Here is a 21,393-nt window from a genome sequence, read left to right as displayed (position 1 = left end):
ACAGTTATGTTTAACCACACACATGCTAATATATTTAACTGTCGTCTCAGACTACAGGGAAGTGAAGAGAATGTAATATATTATTAGTAAGCTGAGAGCTGGCACACTGCTATATATTTTTTATTAATTAAATCTTACATTAGATATACTTAGTACAACATTAATTTACAAATTAATTTATTACTACTGCTCTGTTGTACTTGCAATAATACTATACGATATCTTTAAAGTATCCGCTACTTCATTCAGTTTCAATTTACGGTTATTCAAAATCATTTTGTGGATTTTTTAAATGTTTTTGTCGGTAACAACCTTTTGGGCGTCCACTGCATTCACCGCCTTCGGTGCTCATTTACCACGTCTAAACTTAGCATACCAATCCTTAATGGTTGATTTTCCTGGGTCAGTGTCCGGAAACTCGGCATCAAGCCAAGTTTTTGCTGCAACTGTATTTTTTCTATTCTAAAAGCAATATTTTATCAACACGCGAAATTCCTTTATCCATTTTTTCCCAATAACAAAAGTTGCTTCACTCAAAATGCTATAATTCACAAATTAATGATCCGACAGTTGTCAAATTTATACACGCATTTTCTGAGAGTTAGGGCTAACTAAAAAACATATGGATTAAAATTCTAGTAGCGCAATCTATGTGTCAGGCCGGGGACTTTTCAATTGACCTATTCACCAAACACAAATATGTTACTTTTCAGCATGACGATGCTCGACCACATGTTCCAAAACCGATAAAAACATACTTGGAAATACGAAAATGGGAAGTGCTATCCCACCCGCCATATTCTTCAGACCTTGTTCCTTCTGATTACTACTTATTCCGACATGTGAGCCGTGACCTGACTGTGCAGCGTTTCAATTCTTATGCAGATACCAAAGAATTCGTCAGTAGCGTCAAAAGATATATCGAGATGGTACGGATTCCAATTGCATGAAAGATGGGAAAAGCTATCGGCTATTAATGGACAATACTTTGAGTAAATTACATTGTACCAAATTAAAAAAAAATCTTTAAAATTAATTTATAGGTTTAATACTATTAGAATCGATTCGCAATTCCTGTTTATTTACTTAATAGGTAAACATTTTTTTAAATTATGAATCAAAATGAAAACAATTAGCGTCACAGTCATGCTCTCGTATGCCAATCCACATATTTCAAGAACAGATATACTACTGCAATCCGAATGGAAAGTTTACGAGTAACCAGCGTATTGACCAAACTGATTATCTCGAGGTTCAAACTGATACAGCATACTAATACACACTGCAAAAATACAGATGATATTTGGATTAAATCTAACTTGTACTAAGTTTTCTCAATTAATTCCTGGTTCTAATAACTTATTTACATGATTTGGTGTCGGTGGTGATTAGCCGCATGGTTAATAGATGGCGCTGTGTCGAAATTCGCTGATTCTTGTAATGAATGACTAATTTACATATAAATCGCAGAAAAATACCTAGAGAATCAACTTTATAAGAGTTTTTGAAGAATTGTTTCGAGTCTCCATCTAGTAGCACTGCTGTTATATTTTACCGATGGTTGGACTATTGGTTTGAAATTGATAGTTGAAATTTCCCATATAGACAACTGTAAAAAGACATTTTGTTAATCATAACTATAGTGAAATAATGAGTTCAGGTAAAACATATATAAATTAAATTTGACACTCTTATATCTAATTTCATTATATTCTAATTCCTATCGTATTATAATGTAAATAAAAATAATTCATAAATAACTTGATTATTACACAATGTAAAATTTTACAGTTATTATCAGAAAGCAGCCCAAGATCGGATATAAAACAGCAGTGCTATGTGTGAGAAGACGTATCAAAACATTTCTTGTCTCTGTTTTATAGAGTTTTCACCCTAGTACTTTTTACTCTGTGGTACAATTCAATACAAGCATTTAGGCGCACTAAAACTGAATATTTCCATTCGAAATTCCAAACTCACTCGGATTAACTAAAAATCCAGACAAAAGCAAACTGAACTGCAAGCATTTAACTTAGTGTAAAGAAATATATCATATGTAAAATATGGATAAATACAAATTAATATTAAATGAGATTATGTTGTTTTATATTTCTATAAAAAAAACAAAAAATTAACTATTTCATGAAAATATAGAGGTTATGTTATTTTATCTTCTCTATATCATAATAATTACAAAAACTACATATTATATTTTATTATATTTCCAAATAAAGTAGCTAATACAGAATATAACGGTATAAGGTGTAGAGAGCTTTTATTATGAGATACGCGGAGGGTATGTTGTAATCGACAATTAACAAACAATAATTATCACGTGAGATTCAGTTGTTGAAAACCAAAACTAATGTGAATTAAACTTATGCTTTAGTATATTCTCATTGAAAAGTTAGATTTTAGTTGTTAAAAAATTAATAAAAATTGTATTTATTAATATATAAAAAATGAAAATGAGGTTATGATATCTTCCAATGAATTTACTTACAAAATTAATAAAGTGAAAATATACCTTTAATATATAAATTCATCACAATTAACGTTAATAAAAGTTATGTGTTAATATATTTTTTGAATATAATTGAATAAGGAAACCAAATTTAGAAAGCTATTATCAAATATTTAATTAAAAATAGTACCAATTATTAGTAAGCGAATAAAAATTTAAATTACTTGAGGTTATGGTATAATATTATCTTTAAATTGGGATAACTGTTAAAATATGATCTTCATTAACTTGTTTTTTCATGCATTTATGTTTTTTTGGCTGATAGATATATGTGTTAACAGTGTTTCAAAAAATTGTGTTCTATGTGACAGTGTAAGCAAAATTATTGTTTTGTATTTCAACAATGTTCAATGTGCAATATATCCTGTGTTAATAAATCCAATAAAAAATATTTTATCATAAAATTATGGGAGCAACAACAGTGCCAATTATAAGACATTATTTTTATTGGATTTGGAACAATAAAACTACTGGAGTTTGTGCGTAGCAACAAATGGTGCCTATTACGTAGATGTACCTGAAACAGAGCCATAATACGACGAATGCCTTCGAAGTTTGTACACTCTTTTTAGTAACCGTCTTTCAAATGGATTTGCAACTAATCAAATAACGCATTAAAATAATGTCATGACTCACCTACATTACATTTATTACAATTAAATTTAAAACAGCTTAAAGAATATTTGGTTTGTTTATATTTAAGAGTATGCAACTAAACATACGCAACAAGTTCGACATATTTTCAGTGAAAATTGTATAGGGTTTTGGTATATCTTGTTATCAATTAATTTTTAAATACTTTATAAAACAAGAGGCCATATCAAGTTAATTTCATGTCACGGTTGTTAAATATTATCTAAACCTATTTGTAGAATAATTCACATTAGATAAGTTAAAAATATGAGTAATATAAACCGCGGTACTTACATGATTCATGCTGTTGAGGTTTCTCTTCTGCTACGACCAGTCCAGATTGTTCGGTGACCGGCAGATGTTGCTCCAAAGCATTAACACAGTTTAACATACTTCTGAAACATAAATTATTCTGAACTGTAAAGGACGTAGACGGGACGGCTGGACATAACCGCATTTTTTGCATCGGCTCACAAAAGGAAAAAGTGTGAAATTGGAAAACAGTTGTTTTACCTTTGTCAGTTTTACATTCCAATTAATTGTTTTAACAAAATCATGTTTATATAATACAGGAGGAAGAGCAGTAAATAATAAAACTAGGTTTTTATCAATCAAGTACAGGACGAGATCTTATTATATTGTTGAAGTATTTCGTAAGGGTCTAATTCAAAAAACTATATTCCTTTTTATATTAGGTAAGTGAAAAAGTAATCCAACATTTTTAAATTATGGTAATTGTATTTTGCTGATATAATTTTCTATTATTAATTCTTTTGTAAGCCAATTTGTATTTTAAGGTTAAAAACTTTGATTACCTTTTCACTAAAATAGAGAAAAAAAAATACAAGTAAAAACAAATATATATTTGAAAATAATCATAACAAAAATAATATGTTATATAAAATATAAACAATATTTTGTTTTGTGATATAAGAAATTAAAAAATCACTTTTTGGTGAAATTATATAGAAAAAAAGCATAGTGTATAAAAAAATCGAGTGACAATTTTTTCTTCTTTTATTATTAGCACGATAACCTATAAGTTCGTGTTAGATGTTGATGCATTGTCTTCTTCAGAGGGACTTTTCTCTTTACTAAGTTGTGCTGTGGATTCACTGCAAAATAAATAAAAAAAAACTAAATAAAATAATTTTGTAATAATAAAAACAATAAATAATACATTAAAATAATAATAATGAGTCTATAGGTTTGAATGTATTATTTCAAAGTATTGGACAGCCTGTGGTGGTCATATTGTTTTTTCGGTGTCTGTTTAACGTTATTGTAACGTAGTTTATTATTCAATCACTGATGTCAACTCGCCGTGATAATTTACATATGTAAAGGAATTATTGGATAAAACTACGAAGAAATTACAAAAGAAGTTAAATTGGTGTCACATCATCTCACAGATTTATCTCTGTCAAGATGTATAAGGTGACTCAGACCATAGGTAATGGCCATATATTTAAATAGATCTTCTTGGGATTATTATTGCCTTTTTAACATCATTTTCAGTTTGAATGAAATGGGGCCTTAACTAGGAATAACGAGGTTTTAATTATCAAGAAATACCGAACTTAGCATTATAAAATTATAAAATAAATCTGTTTTCTTTTGTTAATGCTGCCCAAATTAAATTAATGTATAATAGTAATTATTTTATTTAAGTCTCTTTTGCCTTCACACATACCGATAAACATAGTTGAACTCACCAGATTAAGTTGCACACATAGAGTATTATATAAAGGTTTAACTTAAATAGGCGTTTAGCTACAAAGGTATTTGACTTCTATAGCGGAATTGTTTGTTTCTATGGCTTGTTTCACTTTAATTTTGACGCCATTTTTGTGTGCCTCATATATAGAGTAAGTTCAGCATTTTTATATGATTTTTTATCGGAATACAATAGAAGAAATCATGAAACTACTACCCACAGTTTAAATCCAAAATATGTTTAAGTGGGGCGATGCCAAAATGACATTGAAAGTAAATGTGATTATACTACATAAAAAGTTTTAGTGCAAAGCCATTCAATATATATAGAGCCAAATTTTGTTGCCCTTTACAAAGTTGTTATTGTTGTAAAGTGTCAATGTTTCCAATGTGCCTATTGTTTTCTCCATTCTGACGTATATCATACATTTTAACCGTTTTAATTATCATTTCCATAATTTTTATGTTGAACAAGTAAATAAACTATTAACGGACAAAAACTTAGTCTACCTTCAGTATGAAGGAACAAAAATATTTAATTTTAAATTGAATTTATCAGTAGAATGTGACGTCAGGGGTTAGTTTAATAAAATATTTTCTTTACAGGTGTCTGTAATGGTAATTTAAACTAACCAATTAAATTCAGCGAAAGGGCACTCTCAGCGCTTTCCTGCTAAGACTACGCGACACAATTCTGAAATTATATGTATTAAATTAACCCTCTATATATTACCGTATGGTTTGACATTAATAAATCTCCCATAATAAAGTGCGGCAACATTTGCGTTATCAAAATATACATGTACATGTTATAGTGTTTTTTTCTGCTGTGTTGCCAAGCCAGTTGTATTATCTTAATATGTCCTTATCAAATATTACATAGGTACCATTCACTTATCACGTAAGACGATTTTAGCTAGTGTGCTAGTTATCACCCTTCCCCCATGTATGAAAAAATAAAAATAGGTCGGCCCTACCCCCTAGTTTAATATTTATTAGTATATTTGTATCTATAAAGGAACTGGTAATTTTTATTTTTTAGTGTGACCGCTTTTTTGGAAGTATAATCTTAACTTTACTTAAGAGAGGCCACTTAACTTATAAATAAGCTAAAAAAACGATCTTCGTACGATCGCTTCCTTCGATCTTGAACTATCAAGACTCCCCCTTATAAGAAAAACTCAAACATGGTGGACCCTTTCCTCCCCAAATGGTTTTATGTAATAAATAAATGGCTTGATAATGTTGCATTGTCAATTGTACCATATCAAAAAACATCGTTATCAAATAGTACATAACCATAATGCATTTGACTGAGAATTCCATTCTAAGTGATTAAGATCTGTACGTTTGTAAAACACACAAATTGTTTATAATATAATAGGGGTGAAGCAAGTTTGACCTACATGATACAAAAGTGCTGCATTCATTTGATGAAAACAGTAATTACTAAATCGCCCACTCTCATTAATCAGCCCTTCTGTAGACAAGTACCTTGTAGCATCAATATAATGACATATAATTTACCGGATATGATACTCTCATGAATAAAGAGCTTCATCAAGATAAAATTAAATATTTTCAGCAATTAAATGAATATTCAGATGAATAATATTAATGAATGCGAAAAAATAATATTTCGAATCATCGACGTCCACTTTATTTACAATTTACAGTTAAAAACTATGTGTATACTGTGTTAAAGGACATCAGTCAAATGTAAGAAAACGCCCTGTACACGATGAATGGAACGGATGCATTGGGGATGGGGGATGAACGCAGGTTGTACCCGGAAACTATGTAAAAACTAAGTAAAGTCCACCCACCATCAGGGTTGTGAGTCCTTGGGCCAGGTCCAGGAGAGCGAGTTGAGAGGTGCCAGTGCCTCCTGGGGCGGCGACCGGGTTTCCTCGGCGGCGCCCCCTTGTCTGCGGCACACGCGATACCCCCAGTCAGCAAAATCTGTTTTTACGCAACGCTTGGGGCTGGCCCGAAGACTGTCTCATAGCAACGGTCAGCAATCGTATGTCTTTGTTTTTACGTTTCGTTTCTTTCTGTATTTTTTTACTTCAATTTGGGATGCAAACAGTAAGCCACAACAGCATGCTCGTGCTTGGTGAACTATCGGTGAAAGGACGAAAAGTCATGAAGTTTAAAATAAAAAGGAAATCAGAAGGAGTAATATAGAGGAAGTTATAATCTAAGAGAAAGTATTGCTATTTTTTAGAGCCCCATATGTATCTTCTACTACCTGTTTGAGGGCACATCAAATACCGATAGATGTTGACTAAGGTATCCATCAAATAAGCCAAAGTTAGTACCGTCAGACTGACCATTATTTTGATCTCTGCAGTATTTCAAATTTAATAATTTGCTGAGAGAGCACTTATTCTAGTCCTTTGATCAAATTAACCAGTGGTCTGGTGTGGGAAGTGGGAAGGAAAAAATGTTTCGGTTTAATTTCCACTCTGAATGAACGATTTTTTAATGTAAAAAAATAATCAGAATACATGAAAGAGAGTAATAGTAATTGTATCATCCAATAAAAATACATCATAAAGCACATCAATAGTACCTCAATAGTACATCATAAAGAGGTCAGAAGAAGGATAGATTATAAATTTACTGAACGATATTTATTGGAAGTATTGTAGATAAATAATTTTGCATAGCTTCAAAATAAGATACCAAATTGGATATTTAAACTAAAGTTAACTAAAACTAGCATAATAGCAAGCTTCTTCAAAATAGATTTCAGTTTCATTCATTATCAAAAACCTAGTGAAATTAGATTTAAATTTACGGTTAAAAATCTCAATACTTTTTCTTAGATCCCATAGAACCATTGACAATAGAGTGGATTAAAAAAGTAACGATGAGCTAACAAGTGACAATGACAGTGCACGAAATGCATTCAGTGGTTTAACATTTTCAATTCAAATGAAAAAACTAAAACATGCTACGTGATCTACCGAAGTAAAGGTGCAACTAACGTTAAACAACGTCTTTATATGTGGAATCAAATGATTTTCGCTTGAATTTGAGGCATGCACCGTGTCTACTGATGAAAAACTCACCCATATAGACGACTATCCCGAAAACTAGCCCTATTCACAATAAAAACTTTTATTTAAATGGCAAAACATTGATGAATATCAAATAAAAAAATGTATTTATTTAACAGTACACAAGAAAACGAAACATTTGAATCTTGAAGAAATCAACAGTGTATAAAATAATGAGATTATGATTTAATTGGGAACGGAACCCAAGTTTATATTTAATGATTACACTGTTCAATAATAAAAATGCTTTGATTGAAATGAGATAAAAATATATTTGTTGTACGAGGTCATTCTGAAAAGTAATATATACATGGTTGTAAAAGTAGAACGAAAATGTTTTTAATAGTGCATAATAATAATTATAAATATGCATATATTATATTAACCACATTGTATTGTTATATATACATATGTTATTATATTCAGTGTTTTTTATCACACTTATATATAGTAGCATTAAATCAATCAATTGCATACAATTATCATCTATTTTCAGATCATTCACTTATTACTTTGACGATAAGCGGGACAATAATAAATATATTCCACAGGATAGTGTCCTAGGATCACCCCTGTATCTGCTCTATACTACTGATATCCCAACAACAAAAGAAACAGCGCTTAGAACATTTGCCGACGACACAGTTATCATGGAACAAAAGATACATCTCTGTCTAAAGCTGTAGAAAAAGTACAAGTAGCAGTCAACAAGATCTGCATTTGGTCTAAAGACTGGAAAATACAGCTTAATAGCTCCAAATCTCAATTTTACGTTGCAGCTAAATGACAAAAACATAATTATACCTCTTGACGAATGCCCCATTCCTCAAGCAGAATCAAGCTAATACCTCGACATAGCATGGCATCTTTTGGTACGTTAAATCAGAAACATTATGTTAGAAAAAAAAGCAGAGCAGATTGGACGCAAAGTTAAACGACTGTTAATCGGAAGATACTCTCAACTTGCCCTAAATTAGTAATCTAACGCAGCCAAAGATACCAAATTGGATAAAGTTCTACGACTGATCACCAACGATTATCGCTACATAACGAATAAAGAGCAGCACGATGACCTCGAAATCAAATGTATATACGAAGTGATCCAAGATTTCGCTTTCAAACATGAAATAAACTTACTAATTCACAGCAACGTGGAAGCAATAAAGCTACTGGATAACACGCAGGAAATCAGAAGATATAAGCGAATTAAACTACACGAACTACTTTAATGTACTCGTGTAAATATATTCTTAATTTTAGCTTAAGTAGTTTAGCGTTCTTTTAATTTGAGTAATACATACTCATGTATAAATCCCGTTCTCGCCTTGCTGGTGTATTAATGCAAGTATAACAGAACAATAGTAAGAAATTAATTTGTAAATTAAGATTATACTAAGCATATCTATGTTATATGTAATTAATTTTTAAAAATCCATAACAGACAGATGAAATAGACTTATGGATCTAGGATGTATGCTGAAGAAAATATATACCCACATGTTCCCCTAAAAACAAATGAACAATTGAAACTGAAGAAACAGAAAATTCGTATTGGCAAAAATGAAATACTTATTTCAATAGATAATATTTCTCAAGAGCTTAGCAGACGATCGAGAGACTAAATATTCTCTTTGGACGGAGGTTAAAGAATTAATTTTGGTCGACTTAATTCTTAATTACCAAAACTCACCGAATCGTAAAGAAAATGGAAAATACGCTAACACGTCAGGGAAAAGGCGAAATTATTTGCAGAGTACTTAGCAAATATTAATAGAATTGAAAACAGTTTTATCAACTCAACAACACCAAAGCAAAACGCAAACGAAATTCAGAAAAAATAAAAATAAAAAAGGTACCAAGAAAGGCCATAATAAAAAAAGTTGCCTCTATTTAACACTACACCGCGATTGCAATATGAGCCTACACAGTGGAAAATTTCGGAAATTATGATCCCTAAACCAGATAATTCGTCCAACGATAAAACATCGTATAGACCAATATGAATGCTACCAATCAAATCTAAATTATTCGAAAAAATTTTCTTAAAGCTTCAATTATTCAAGAAAAGCAACTCATGATTTTGTATTTAGAAATAAAAACTGAACAATTGATCAGGTATGTAACTATTACGAATGTAGTTGAGAAAACTTTTGAAGAAAGGAAGCTATATTTCTAAACATAGTCTTGGTCTCTTTCTAAACTTGACAACATACAACCATCAAACTCTTGACCAACGTAAAAAGCGTGGAGCAGCCTAACCAAAGCTTTCGATAAGGTCTGGCATGACGGTTTGATCGCAAAATGCGTGCGGTGGGGCCTCCTAGAAGACCTAACCAAGAAACTAATCAAGAAAACACTTTCCACTCGAAAACAAATCGACGCTGGCATGCCTCAAGGTTTCCCCCGCTGGCCCCAGCCTTATTTAACCTCTTTAATTCTGATCTGCCGAGAGAAGAGCACATTGACGTCCCGTTTCACGCTGATGACACTGCTTTCTTCACGGCCTCCAGGCTCGAGGTTACCATTCAAGAAGATTATGCGGTCAAGTGGTTTAAATTCTGGAGGTTGCATATCAACACCCTAAAAACCCAGGCCATCATTTTCCATAAGAAGCGTTACGTACTCCGCGTCTCGCAACTTAAGATCGACGCCGCAACAATTCCATGGCTGGATAACGTCACGTACCTAGGTCTCCACTTCGACCGATCGCTCTGTTAATATTCTCAAATCCAGAAAGATTCGGGGATAGCAAATCAGCTATCCCCGAACAGCTATCAGATAGCATTAAATGCTACATCAAGATTGAAACGGTTGAAAATCCAACCAGGTGAAACGGCCTCGAGTTTTCTAAGTGACAATCATATTCATCAGGAGAATCTTAAACGCTCCACGGTTTGTCAAAGAAATAATCAACTCCAACAGAAACAGAAACTGATACTCCAGAAATCAAGCACTTCATATCTCAATCCTTCCACAAACAACAACCCAGATCAAGCTTCTGAAATCGCGCTTATTCGCGAGCTGGTCGACATGCTCGGGATCTTTTCCAGGCTGAAACGACCTCATCTGTCGCTGCAGTCATAACTTTTGCCCCCATATGACAGCATTCAGTCGTATGTTAACTCACGTTCGCGAATCTATAGTTACTTTGACTATCTGTTTTTTCGACCCGACGACTCGTGCCCAATAACGGCTGCCCGGTAAGGGGGTGCAATATCCCCAAATTTATTGCAGTAGCAGTAGCGACCCACCGGGGTTAACTGTGAGGCGGTTTCGGTTTAGTTTATTGATAAGTCCAGAGGCAGTACCCGGTCCGAATTGTCACTCCAGGGCAAGTCTCCGCGATCAGGTATGTGTCATGCATTCCACCGCCTGGTTTTAGGCCAGAATTAAAAAAGCAACAACAAAACAACAAAAAACCACTTGACAAACAAATTACCTAGCCATATGAGCTACATTTTCTAATCGTCAGTTCAGAATATGATACGGTGACGAATATCCAAACTTTAAACCAATTTATGCCAGTGTAGGACAGGGTAGTGTCCTTGGACCAATATTGTATTTACTCGACACCTGTGATATTCATAGATCTGCAAGGCTAACAATGATAACAATAACATTACTGACTGAGCTAATAAAATATGAAATAAAACTGAATGATACAAAGTCTACATTAGCCCGCTCAATAAAACAGTGAATTCACGTCATCTAAATTTATGACGTCAAAACGTTACAGTGTTGTCGCATCAACTTTGAGTTTTAGTTCATTTTGGCTTCATAACAAAATTATAATCCAAATAAAATAATAATATAATGAAAAAAAATGTTATAATATAATGAATTTTAACAATATAGTACATCTAATGCATAAATTATCTGGTTCAAAACAAGCAAGGCTTCAAAACAACGTTTATTGATTTATAATCTATAATTATTATTACTAATATTGTGAAGAATTTTACACACGTTTGACAACCAGACGAATTTCGTACGCTGATTCAGTTTCGTGTTCGAACGTATCAGACAGCATTGTACCTGTTTTTAATTAGGATAAAATGAGAAGAAAAATGAGTTCACTGGTATTATGAATAGTCTAGTGAAGTGAAATCTGAACACTTACAAAAAAACTTTCAGTGATAATTGATTCTAAAGAAATTCCGTATGCGAACACCAAGTAGAAGAGACAAAAATCTTTTGAACTAATATAGTTAAATTATTTGTGGACTCTTATTACAGGAACCGAGTTGACTTCATTATTGAACAACATTATTGACTATATTTCTACCCTATTCCAAAACCATGAATTTTAAATAGATAATGAAAACTATATGAAAGAATAAGAACATAGCATTCCTTATCGTACGATTTTAGTTTTTAGCAAATTTGTGGATTCAAGGTGGCAGCAATGAAAATAGTCAAAAGTTAAAAGGAAATATCCTTTAGAATTTGATGACATTTTCTCGTATATTGGGGATGTTTAAAATATATTGTCCAACTTTTTGTATATAAACATTTTAAAGTTTCTTTTTTACCTACCACGTTTTTCTGGGATGGGCCTACTACGTAGCGTGGTGTCACTAAGTCTACCGACTAACTAGTGACCAACTTAGAGGTGATGCTAGAAGATATCCGGTCTTCCCCACCTTTCATTTCCAATGACTATCACAAAAAATACACCCGTGTCTTGAGGGATTCGAACCCGCAACTATCACAACAGTAAGAAGACCATCCTACCGCCTTAACCACTGCGACTACCAGGCAGAAATGTGTAATATTACTTTCTATATTTTTATATAAATATTTTTGTCTAAAAAACAGAAGCTATTTTTTATATATTCGTTCCATTGTAAAATATTTTCGTTGTGCAGTGTTATTGTTAAATAAATACTCTTACTCGATATATTTTCTTCACAAATCACACAGACTGGTTAGTAATAATGATAATAAAGCGACGTACCTTCCGTTTCCGTGTCTGAAGAGAGCGAGTATCTCCTCGAAAGTCTTGTTCTTCGTTTCTGGTACTTTCTTATACGTAAAAATCCAAAATAAAGCTAAGAACACGCTAAATGGCAGGAACGTGTAGTTTTCAAGGGCACTCTGAAAATTAATTAATATCATCACACAATCCAATTATTTTATCTGTTTCTCTTTTTGTTACCGCTTTTTTATTTAATTATCTTATTTTCTTTAATCCAATAACATTAAATTATATTAAGGTTGAATTTTAGTCTAGAAATTTAGAAAAATCGATTTTTTCTTCTTAAGAAACTTCTTAAGAATATGCCCTGAAGAGGATTTCTCAAAATTTAGATTATTTTTAGAGATATAGCTATTCTAGCGAAACTATAAATACGTTTTTCTAAACTATTTTCTCAAAAAGTTTGACATATCTCAATTTCTCTACATATTTGTTAATTTAATTAACGTTAATACAAATTATCGTATTTTCAAACATCTATAGTTTAATGAAAGATGTTTGTTCATTCAAAATCAATGTCACTTCTATAGTTTCAGATTGTTAGGAAGGTTACAATCATGTCAACGAGGGCGTGCCATTATTTTGAAATGATGAATATCAGCCTGTAACTTTTTTAATTTATTTAACTTTTTTTCTTTATGTATTCTTTAAATATGAATAAACATCTAGTAAAAAAATCGATAAGAGAAATATTGCCTATTTTTGTTTAACTTGAAAAAATACCTAAAATGTACGCCTCTAGACTAGAATACCCCTTATTTTTACGAAGTGAATTTTAATAAATTAAATTGTCAATTTATAAAAATGTTTTTATTGCAAACACATTTTAACGTAAAATATTATACATTACACTTCATTACACTGAAATCGGATAAAACATAAACACATTAAATTCGATAAATAAAAAAACATTTACTTTATGAATGTATATGTAAATGTTAATAGTAAAACCTACCTTCATACTTGGAAAAACGATGCCAACCAAGAAATTAGCGATCCAATTGACCAGTACAGCGATGGACATGGCGGCAGGACGAGGCCCCTGCGAGAACAACTCGGCAGTGATCATCCAAGGTATCGAACCGGGACCCATGGCGAAGAACTTGACGAAGCACAGGGTCGAGACCACTGACAAATACGACATCCAATCGATCATTTCCTGTACATAACCAAAAAACTCCTATCAGGGGGTAGAATACGGTTCTTTCCCGACGAGGGAGGAGAGACCGGGAGGTAGTGTCGCATGAATAAGTGGCACTGCGCGAAAAGTGCCAAAATCGAAACAGAATCCAACTGTTGATTGCGTCTCAGTGAAAGTTGGATTCTATTTCTTTTTAGCCGATGTTAATGGGCATGCATTATGTGTTGATTCGTGATATTTGTCTATTGCTTCATACAAGAAACTGATGAAGTATGTCAATAGATAATTAGGTTAAATTAAATTTCATTAAAATTTTAACATAAATAAGTTTAAATTAATTCAAAAATATTTCGGTCATTATGTTTTGTTTTAATTTAGAGCAAAATTTCATTAATAATATAATTTATTAATTATCTTAAAATATAACTTGGCTAGAAATACATTTAATCTTATTAAACCTTGTTTAAATTTTAACTTAACTAAGAAAAAAATTAAGCTTGTCAGTATTTCCTGGAGCAACATACTGGATATAGACTAATTAATAATAAAATGAAAGCTACTTAATCGTTGAAACCATTTTTAATTTTACTAAAGTAGGCCAAAATTTAAAATAATCCAGATCTAATGAATTTATGTTAAATATTTTAATTATATCGAAAGCTCAAACAAACTCAAGTGAGCTTAATAAAACATAATTTCCATGCTCATAGTCCTATAATGTTACTCATAAATGTTAAAATTTTTATTTTAATTGAATAAGATTGGACGAAAATTTAATTTTAAAGTTGAAATAAATTGTAAATTAATTTTTTTCATCATACTTGACTCCATAGAACAAAATGAATATCACCAATTAGATTAGATTTTATTCCAATTTAACTTCAGAAAAGTGAATTTTAATTTGAACTTAACTAAATAAAATTAAAATGTTTTTTAAAAGTAATTTCTTTTAGAAATCTTATCTTATCAGTATTTACTAAAACAACATACTGGATCCAGACTAGTTAAAATAGATTAAAACATTTATTTCCATTTAATAAGACTGAACCAAAATTTAATATCAAAATTAAAAGTAAAACGAAAATAAGGTTAAATTTCATTCAATAAACTCCTTGTTTTCCTTGATTGAATAAGATTAATTTCATCAAATAACAAATAAGGCTAAATTGTAACAAATAAAGTTAGATTTTATTCCAATTAAACTTCATAACCCTGAATTTTAGTTTGAAATTAACTAAACAAATAAAATTAAAATGTTTTTCCAATTGATTTTCATGAAAGTATGGTGTATATGTAATACTATTAAAGTACAACAATTATTAAATACATTGTTATGTCATTACATTTTTATGTTGAAGAGTAAATTAAGCAAAATGATATTCTATGAATAATTCTGGCTCGCAACGGTATACCATTACTACAGTTATTTTAATTAACCAAAAAAACGTTTGTTTTAGTAATTTTTATTATAGTCCACTTGATAAAGATCTATTACGTATTCGGGCTGAGACTCGTTCATGTATGAAGCATAGAGCTGACCTAAATTGAATGCGTGCGTTGTTGTCGGTGATAAATGTGTTAGCTACAGGTATGTACAGCGTCGCTCCTCCACCTTGTCAAGAAAGTCAAGCACAAAGACAGGGTGAAGCTAAAAAGCACACGAACGTAAAGCTGTCGAAAATAATAGTTCGAGAAAAAAATGTTCGTAGTAAGTTTCAGTTTTTTTAAAATAATCCGCCCGTTTATCATAATTCATAGGATCACGAGACGCCGTTCTTTATAAACTGAAACTGACCAGGCACACTAGGAAAAAAAAGTCAACGAAAACAAATCGGAAATGAAGCAATTTGCTTTGTTCGCAACCAAAAATAAAATGATTTTTATCGTGGTGTGTCCACGAAACGACCTCGAATTCTAGTTTGAAACTAGAGCAACTATTTAATGTTAGAGTTGCGTTAGTTTCAAGCCAAACTGTCTAGTTCAGTAGCGGTTCGAATTGGTGAGTGTTCTGAATGTAATGTCGGTTTTTGTTTAATTTAATGATAATTGTTTCTAACATAAAATTGATAATATATGTACAAAAAATGCTGATGATGGCAGAGCTCAAAATTGATCATCTGAATTCTGAATGTTTTGAGAAGATACTGCATTTGCCTAATCAGAGGAATTTGCTTAATTCCTTGTCATTTTACCCTAGTTAATAAGAGATAGAATACTGTATGATGAGGCGGTAACCGAATCAATATATAAAATTTGATTTATGTTAGTACTGGTCGATTCTGTTGTCAAATTTTAAATAAATTAAATAGCAAATAAAATTTAGAAAATTAGTGATAATAAAAGAACTAAAATATTACTGACAATAATTAGAGGTTATAAACAGGCGTCTTTACACAGTTACTTCGAGCAGAAAGGAGATAAAAGGGGGCCTTCTTCTCATTGAATTGCGTTAGAGAGGTAAGTATTGATACTATTAAATAATAAATCGCTAGAGTTTTTATTGGGCTTATTTTTTAGCGTGTTACAGTTACACTGAATATTAGTATATACACTGTGGATAAAATATCTCAAAAATGAAGAACAACGTAATGTTAGATTCACCAAAGAGAAAGTGTCCGCAAACGAAGCGCGTAACGAATCAAGATCACCTTGATTTTAGCTCTATTAGGAATCAAATTAATGAAATATCTGAAAAACTTGAGTGTAGTCTAGGAAATATTCTTAGAAAACTTAGAAATAATCAGGAACTTGAAGAATGTAGATCGTCCTCTCATACACTGTTAAATAACATAAGTTTTAAAAGGTTTAAAGATAATCCACGAAGAGGTCTAATGAAACTTCCAGACATTTCTTTTAAAAGTAAATAGTAAAAATAATTTTTTATTTCATTTTGCGTATTTAGATGAAATATGGATATTTCAAAATGGAACATTGGACCACCTATGGCAAGATAGAATGGTTTTAGTCCTGGCCTAGGGTTAGTATTTTCCTGCGAGTTCAAGGGCGACTACCATGGAGAAATGATCCATAACATCAGTCATCTATCAATTATTGTTATGGACAATGATCCAAAGCAGTAAAAGAATGGAGTAGAGTAAATTATAAAAGATGGAGGTTTATTAAACAAAAATAAACTTCAGGCAAGACATCATAAACCATTCCATAGTCTACTGACGGGAAAGATCCCAACAAGTGGATCTACAAGGCATATAACTATATGAATAGGAATGGCATGCAGAACATAAATTGAGTTTTGAAGATATCATGTTGAAGGGTAAACTATTTTACATTGTTACTCGGTTAGAGACAGGCCTGAACTGTAGATCAGATGTCTATGTCACAAGTCGAGAATGATATACAAGTAAGAACTATTCAGATATGTGGAGAAAATCATTATCTACAATAATAACTGTAACCACTATGAAGGATACTTTGCTGGATCCCACCATATAATTTTCGAGGCACACGTCATCTTTTAATGAAGCTAAAAAACCGACATTATTTTCAAAACAATCTAATACGCTGAGTCGTATGGAAGATGGAGAAGGTTTGATTTTATCCGAGGCAAAGTCGAATTTTTAAGCAACCTCATGTTAGTTGCGTCTATTCCAACTGACTCAACAAATCTAATCTAAAAATACTGTGGTGATTCTAAATTTGCTTTTAACTTGATTCTTCCGCGTTTTTAGGTATCGTGGTGATATCGAAGCTTTGATACAATCGACCTGCATCTAATATTTGAAGTTTCAAAAGCAGTACATACCAGCGAAACTGAAATAAACTATAAAAACGTGAAAATATAGTACAGTTCCTCCACAATTTTGTTAAGAGTTAAAAGATCGTGTTAATTCGAATATACAATAAATTCAGACGGGGGTTAGTCATTAATGAAATATCCTGATAAGTTAAAGAACACACCTTGATCAGGAACGAGATGGTTATGAAAATTGAAAAGATGAACATTCCTCCTAGACCGTAGAGATGAAGGGTCCTCCTTCCCATCCTGTCCATCAGCGGAATAGATATAAGGGTCATGATGACCATGATACAGCCGATGCCTATGGTAGCGAATTTTGCACTCTCTGGAGTCAGTCCGGAGCTTTCGAACAAATCAGTCGAATAGTAGAATACCTGGAAAAAAATATATTATTTAAAATTAAAATTACTATTGTAGATGTGCTTATTATACAAATGTTATTTCATTATTTTAATCTAGACTTGTTTAATTTGTTTTTTTTTTACTTAATTCTATAGTTTATTAAAAATAACAGTGAACTCACGTCATCAATATATTTAATGTATTGCGTGCTATAAATTGTAAATTCGTTTTAGAGTCAAACAATATATTCCTTTTCATTTTATTCTAGTTAAAACCAAGCACAATGCTACCTGATAAGTTCGAACATGTAACCGAGTCTGCAAAAGTCTCCCGGTTGTCAAACGTCTGCAAAATTCTTCAAAATATTAATTATAATAACTAGAGGTTATACTGGTTTATAACGTTGTCTTAACGCTTTGCTTGTTTTGATAAATTTTAAATCGCTGCTTATTATTACTCAGATTGAAAATATTGAAGCCAGGAAGAACAGGTTGTGTCTCTAGTCAGTTACTTCGAACATAAAAGAGATAATGCAGGTCCCTTCTTGCCAGTAAAATTCGTTAGTGAAGTAAGCATTTTATCGTTAAATATTAAATTGCTGCAGTTTTTATTGAAAATATTCTTTAGCGTGTTCAATATTAATATAGATACGGGTACTGAAATATCTCAAAAAATAAAAAATATAATCTCGTATTCACCAAAAAGAGACCGTCCTCGTACGAAGTGGGTTCAGGGAAAACTGTTAGCCTGAAAAGTATCCATAGAAAGCGTAGAGGTATGCAGCTCTTTGAGCGATGTAGAACATCCTTTCATACACTGTTGGGTAATACAGGATTTAAATGATGTGAAGATAACCCACAAAGAGATTCAATCGAATTTTTAAAGGCATATAATAAAATCAAGCAAGACTTATTATTTCACTTTGTGTATTTAGATGAGACATGGATATTTCAGTTATGGCAAGATAATAATAAAAATAATGTTAAAACAACAAAAGTTGATGGAAAAAGGTATATATATATATATATATATATATATATATATATATATATATATATATATATATGGGATTCAATATTGACAATATTCAACACAGGGTGAGAGTGGAAACAACCAAAGGTGAGTATATAATTAAAATACGACGTAGAAAATTTATTGTAAAGTAGATTATTGTATACAGATTATGTTCAGAATATACATAAATATATGGTATTACATTTAACATAAATTATATTTTATAACAGTATTTTTATTTATTTATTTTATTTAGATTAGAATTTTGTTGTATGTTAAAGGCAAAATGAAATAAAACAAAAAAAAATCAATGCAGATGACGTGAGTTCGCTGTTTTATTGAACGGACTATATTATTAAAACTGATATATTAGACAAACTATGATTTGTAACAATTTTAAATTTTGCTATCGTTCATGAGCTATGGTCCTATCTTTTATAAAGACGTCCTCTGTGCTCACACTATTACACAAGTTTTTGGAAGTTTGTCCTCTTTAATCTGCGATCAATGAAGAGCCTCTATAGACTGTGCAGGCTTCGTGTTTTCTGGTGAATATTTTCAACTCTTCTTTGACACTACAGATTCCACTGCATTATGTAATTCCTTGTTTTGACAGAGAGATTTTTCCTATTTTGCTGTTAAAGCTGACAGGAACAGATTTGTGCTCATCGCACATTATTTTCCATTATTTGATATATCTTATCGTTAGCTGTTTAAATTTACTTTATGGATGCAATTTTCTTAGTCCTGGAGGCAGTCTAGTTCATTTTAACTCTTTTAATTTCTTTTAACTCATATGTAAATTCTTGTTTAATTGTGAATAATTTATAGGATGTTAATATTCTATATATTGCTTTGGAAGCATTGTGTTTAATATATGTATCAAACTTTGTCGAAAATTTGTGATAAGTCTAGGAAAATTGTAAAGTATATTATTTTATCGTCCATAAGTCTAATTTGTATTTTTTTAAATAATAAAAATAGTAGAAAGATCAAGCCGCAGTTATTGAGTAGAGGAAAATAAATGTAATTCCTCAACATTTTATTTTCTTTATGAAGATGACCATTTAGTTTCTTTTTTCGATATATATATTCCTGTAATATTGATCTTATAAGAAAATATCTAATCTTCAATCTGAACCTGTGATTGATCTCATTGAGGCATGGGTAATTTCTTGTCTTTCACTGTATTTCTCGGTGTAGAAATCTTCTTAGGGTTAAAAGCAACTCATTTCCTACATATAGGGTCAAATTTTAAACTTATTCAAATTCTTACTTAAAAATTCACGTACTTACATTAAATGAGTTACTTTTCGACCCTATTCATCTAAATTTACTAACACTATTTAATAAAGATCCATGGATGTCTTATATAATTTTGGCCATCGTATTAATAATTCCAGGTATTCGTTGATGGTATGCAATAAAAAATAAATATGGGGTTCACGACAACTTACCGCGTTAATTCCTGAAAGCTGCTGTGACAGTTGCATGACAATACCGATAATAAGGGGAGTGCGAAGCGTTGGCGAACAGATCAGTTCCAGCATGCTGATTGACGACTCCGACTGTTGAGCCCGTTCTTCGGCTCGCATCTCTTCGATGTCTTCCTCGACTTGGTTGCTGGCTCTCAGTCTTCGCAGCGCTCTCCTGGCCTCCTCTTCCCACTGTTTCGTGATAAGGAGATAGCGCGGACTCTCGGGACAGATGGGCAGTAGCAGTAGCTGCAACAGCGCGGGTACCACCGCCAGGCCGAGCAGCAGCGGCCAGCCCTCGTTGGTACCGAGGATCTGTTCGATGCCGAGCACCTGCGACACCAACAATCCCACGGTCACGGCCAGCTGATTGACCGTACCCAAGCCACCGCGTAGGTTCAAAGGAGATATTTCAGATATATACATAGGTACTAAGGATGTGTTTAATCCTGAAAGAGAAGCATTTTATATAAATATTTAGAGAAAAGCGAAATAATCACAGCACAGATATTCAAAGTTGAAGTAATCGAATAACATTAAAGACTTACCGCAATTAACCCCCATAATAAACCTGCCAAAGAATAGCATTTCGTACGAACTAGCTAATTTAGTGCACCACATCAGGCAACCTCCAGTGATTCCCAAAATGTTATTAAGAAGTAACCCTCCTTTCCTAAACGCAAGAAAAGAACATTAATTATGCAACCCAATACTCAGGCATAAGTATCGTATGTTGAGTTGCCTACTT

General features: G+C 31.9%; 1 protein-coding gene across 25 annotated transcripts in view; it reads right to left on the bottom strand.

Annotated features, from left to right (window-relative positions):
• Glut1 (Glucose transporter 1) overlaps positions 1–21,393 on the bottom strand; it is a 75,054-nt gene that overhangs the window by 10,744 nt on the left and 42,917 nt on the right. For 9 of the 25 annotated variants that reach the window (XM_076407666.1, XM_076407653.1, XM_076407668.1 and 6 more), the window contains 8 exons: positions 21,194–21,318; positions 20,628–21,094; positions 17,976–18,188; positions 13,872–14,096; positions 12,896–13,035; positions 7,951–7,980; positions 3,452–3,552; positions 3,042–3,122 (listed from right to left, as the gene is read on the bottom strand). In XM_076407666.1, coding sequence (XP_076263781.1) covers positions 3,042–3,122; positions 3,452–3,552; positions 7,951–7,980; positions 12,896–13,035; positions 13,872–14,096; positions 17,976–18,188; positions 20,628–21,094; positions 21,194–21,318 — 1,382 coding nt within the window. Of the gene's footprint in view, positions 1–3,041; positions 3,123–3,451; positions 3,553–4,005; positions 4,273–6,873; positions 6,995–7,950; positions 7,981–12,277; positions 12,333–12,895; positions 13,036–13,871; positions 14,097–17,975; positions 18,189–20,627; positions 21,095–21,193; positions 21,319–21,393 lie in introns of those variants that run through there. The other 16 variants (XM_076407670.1, XM_076407656.1, XM_076407671.1 and 13 more) reach the window with 8 other exon arrangements.

The sequence above is a fragment of the Rhynchophorus ferrugineus genome, unplaced genomic scaffold (assembly GCF_030347505.1).
Source record: "Rhynchophorus ferrugineus isolate W39M unplaced genomic scaffold, kcgeb_rfMv2 rfM6, whole genome shotgun sequence".
NCBI lineage: Eukaryota > Metazoa > Arthropoda > Insecta > Coleoptera > Curculionidae > Rhynchophorus > Rhynchophorus ferrugineus.
Note: the sequence above shows the minus strand (reverse complement) of the source record. Positions and strands in the feature narration are given on the sequence as shown.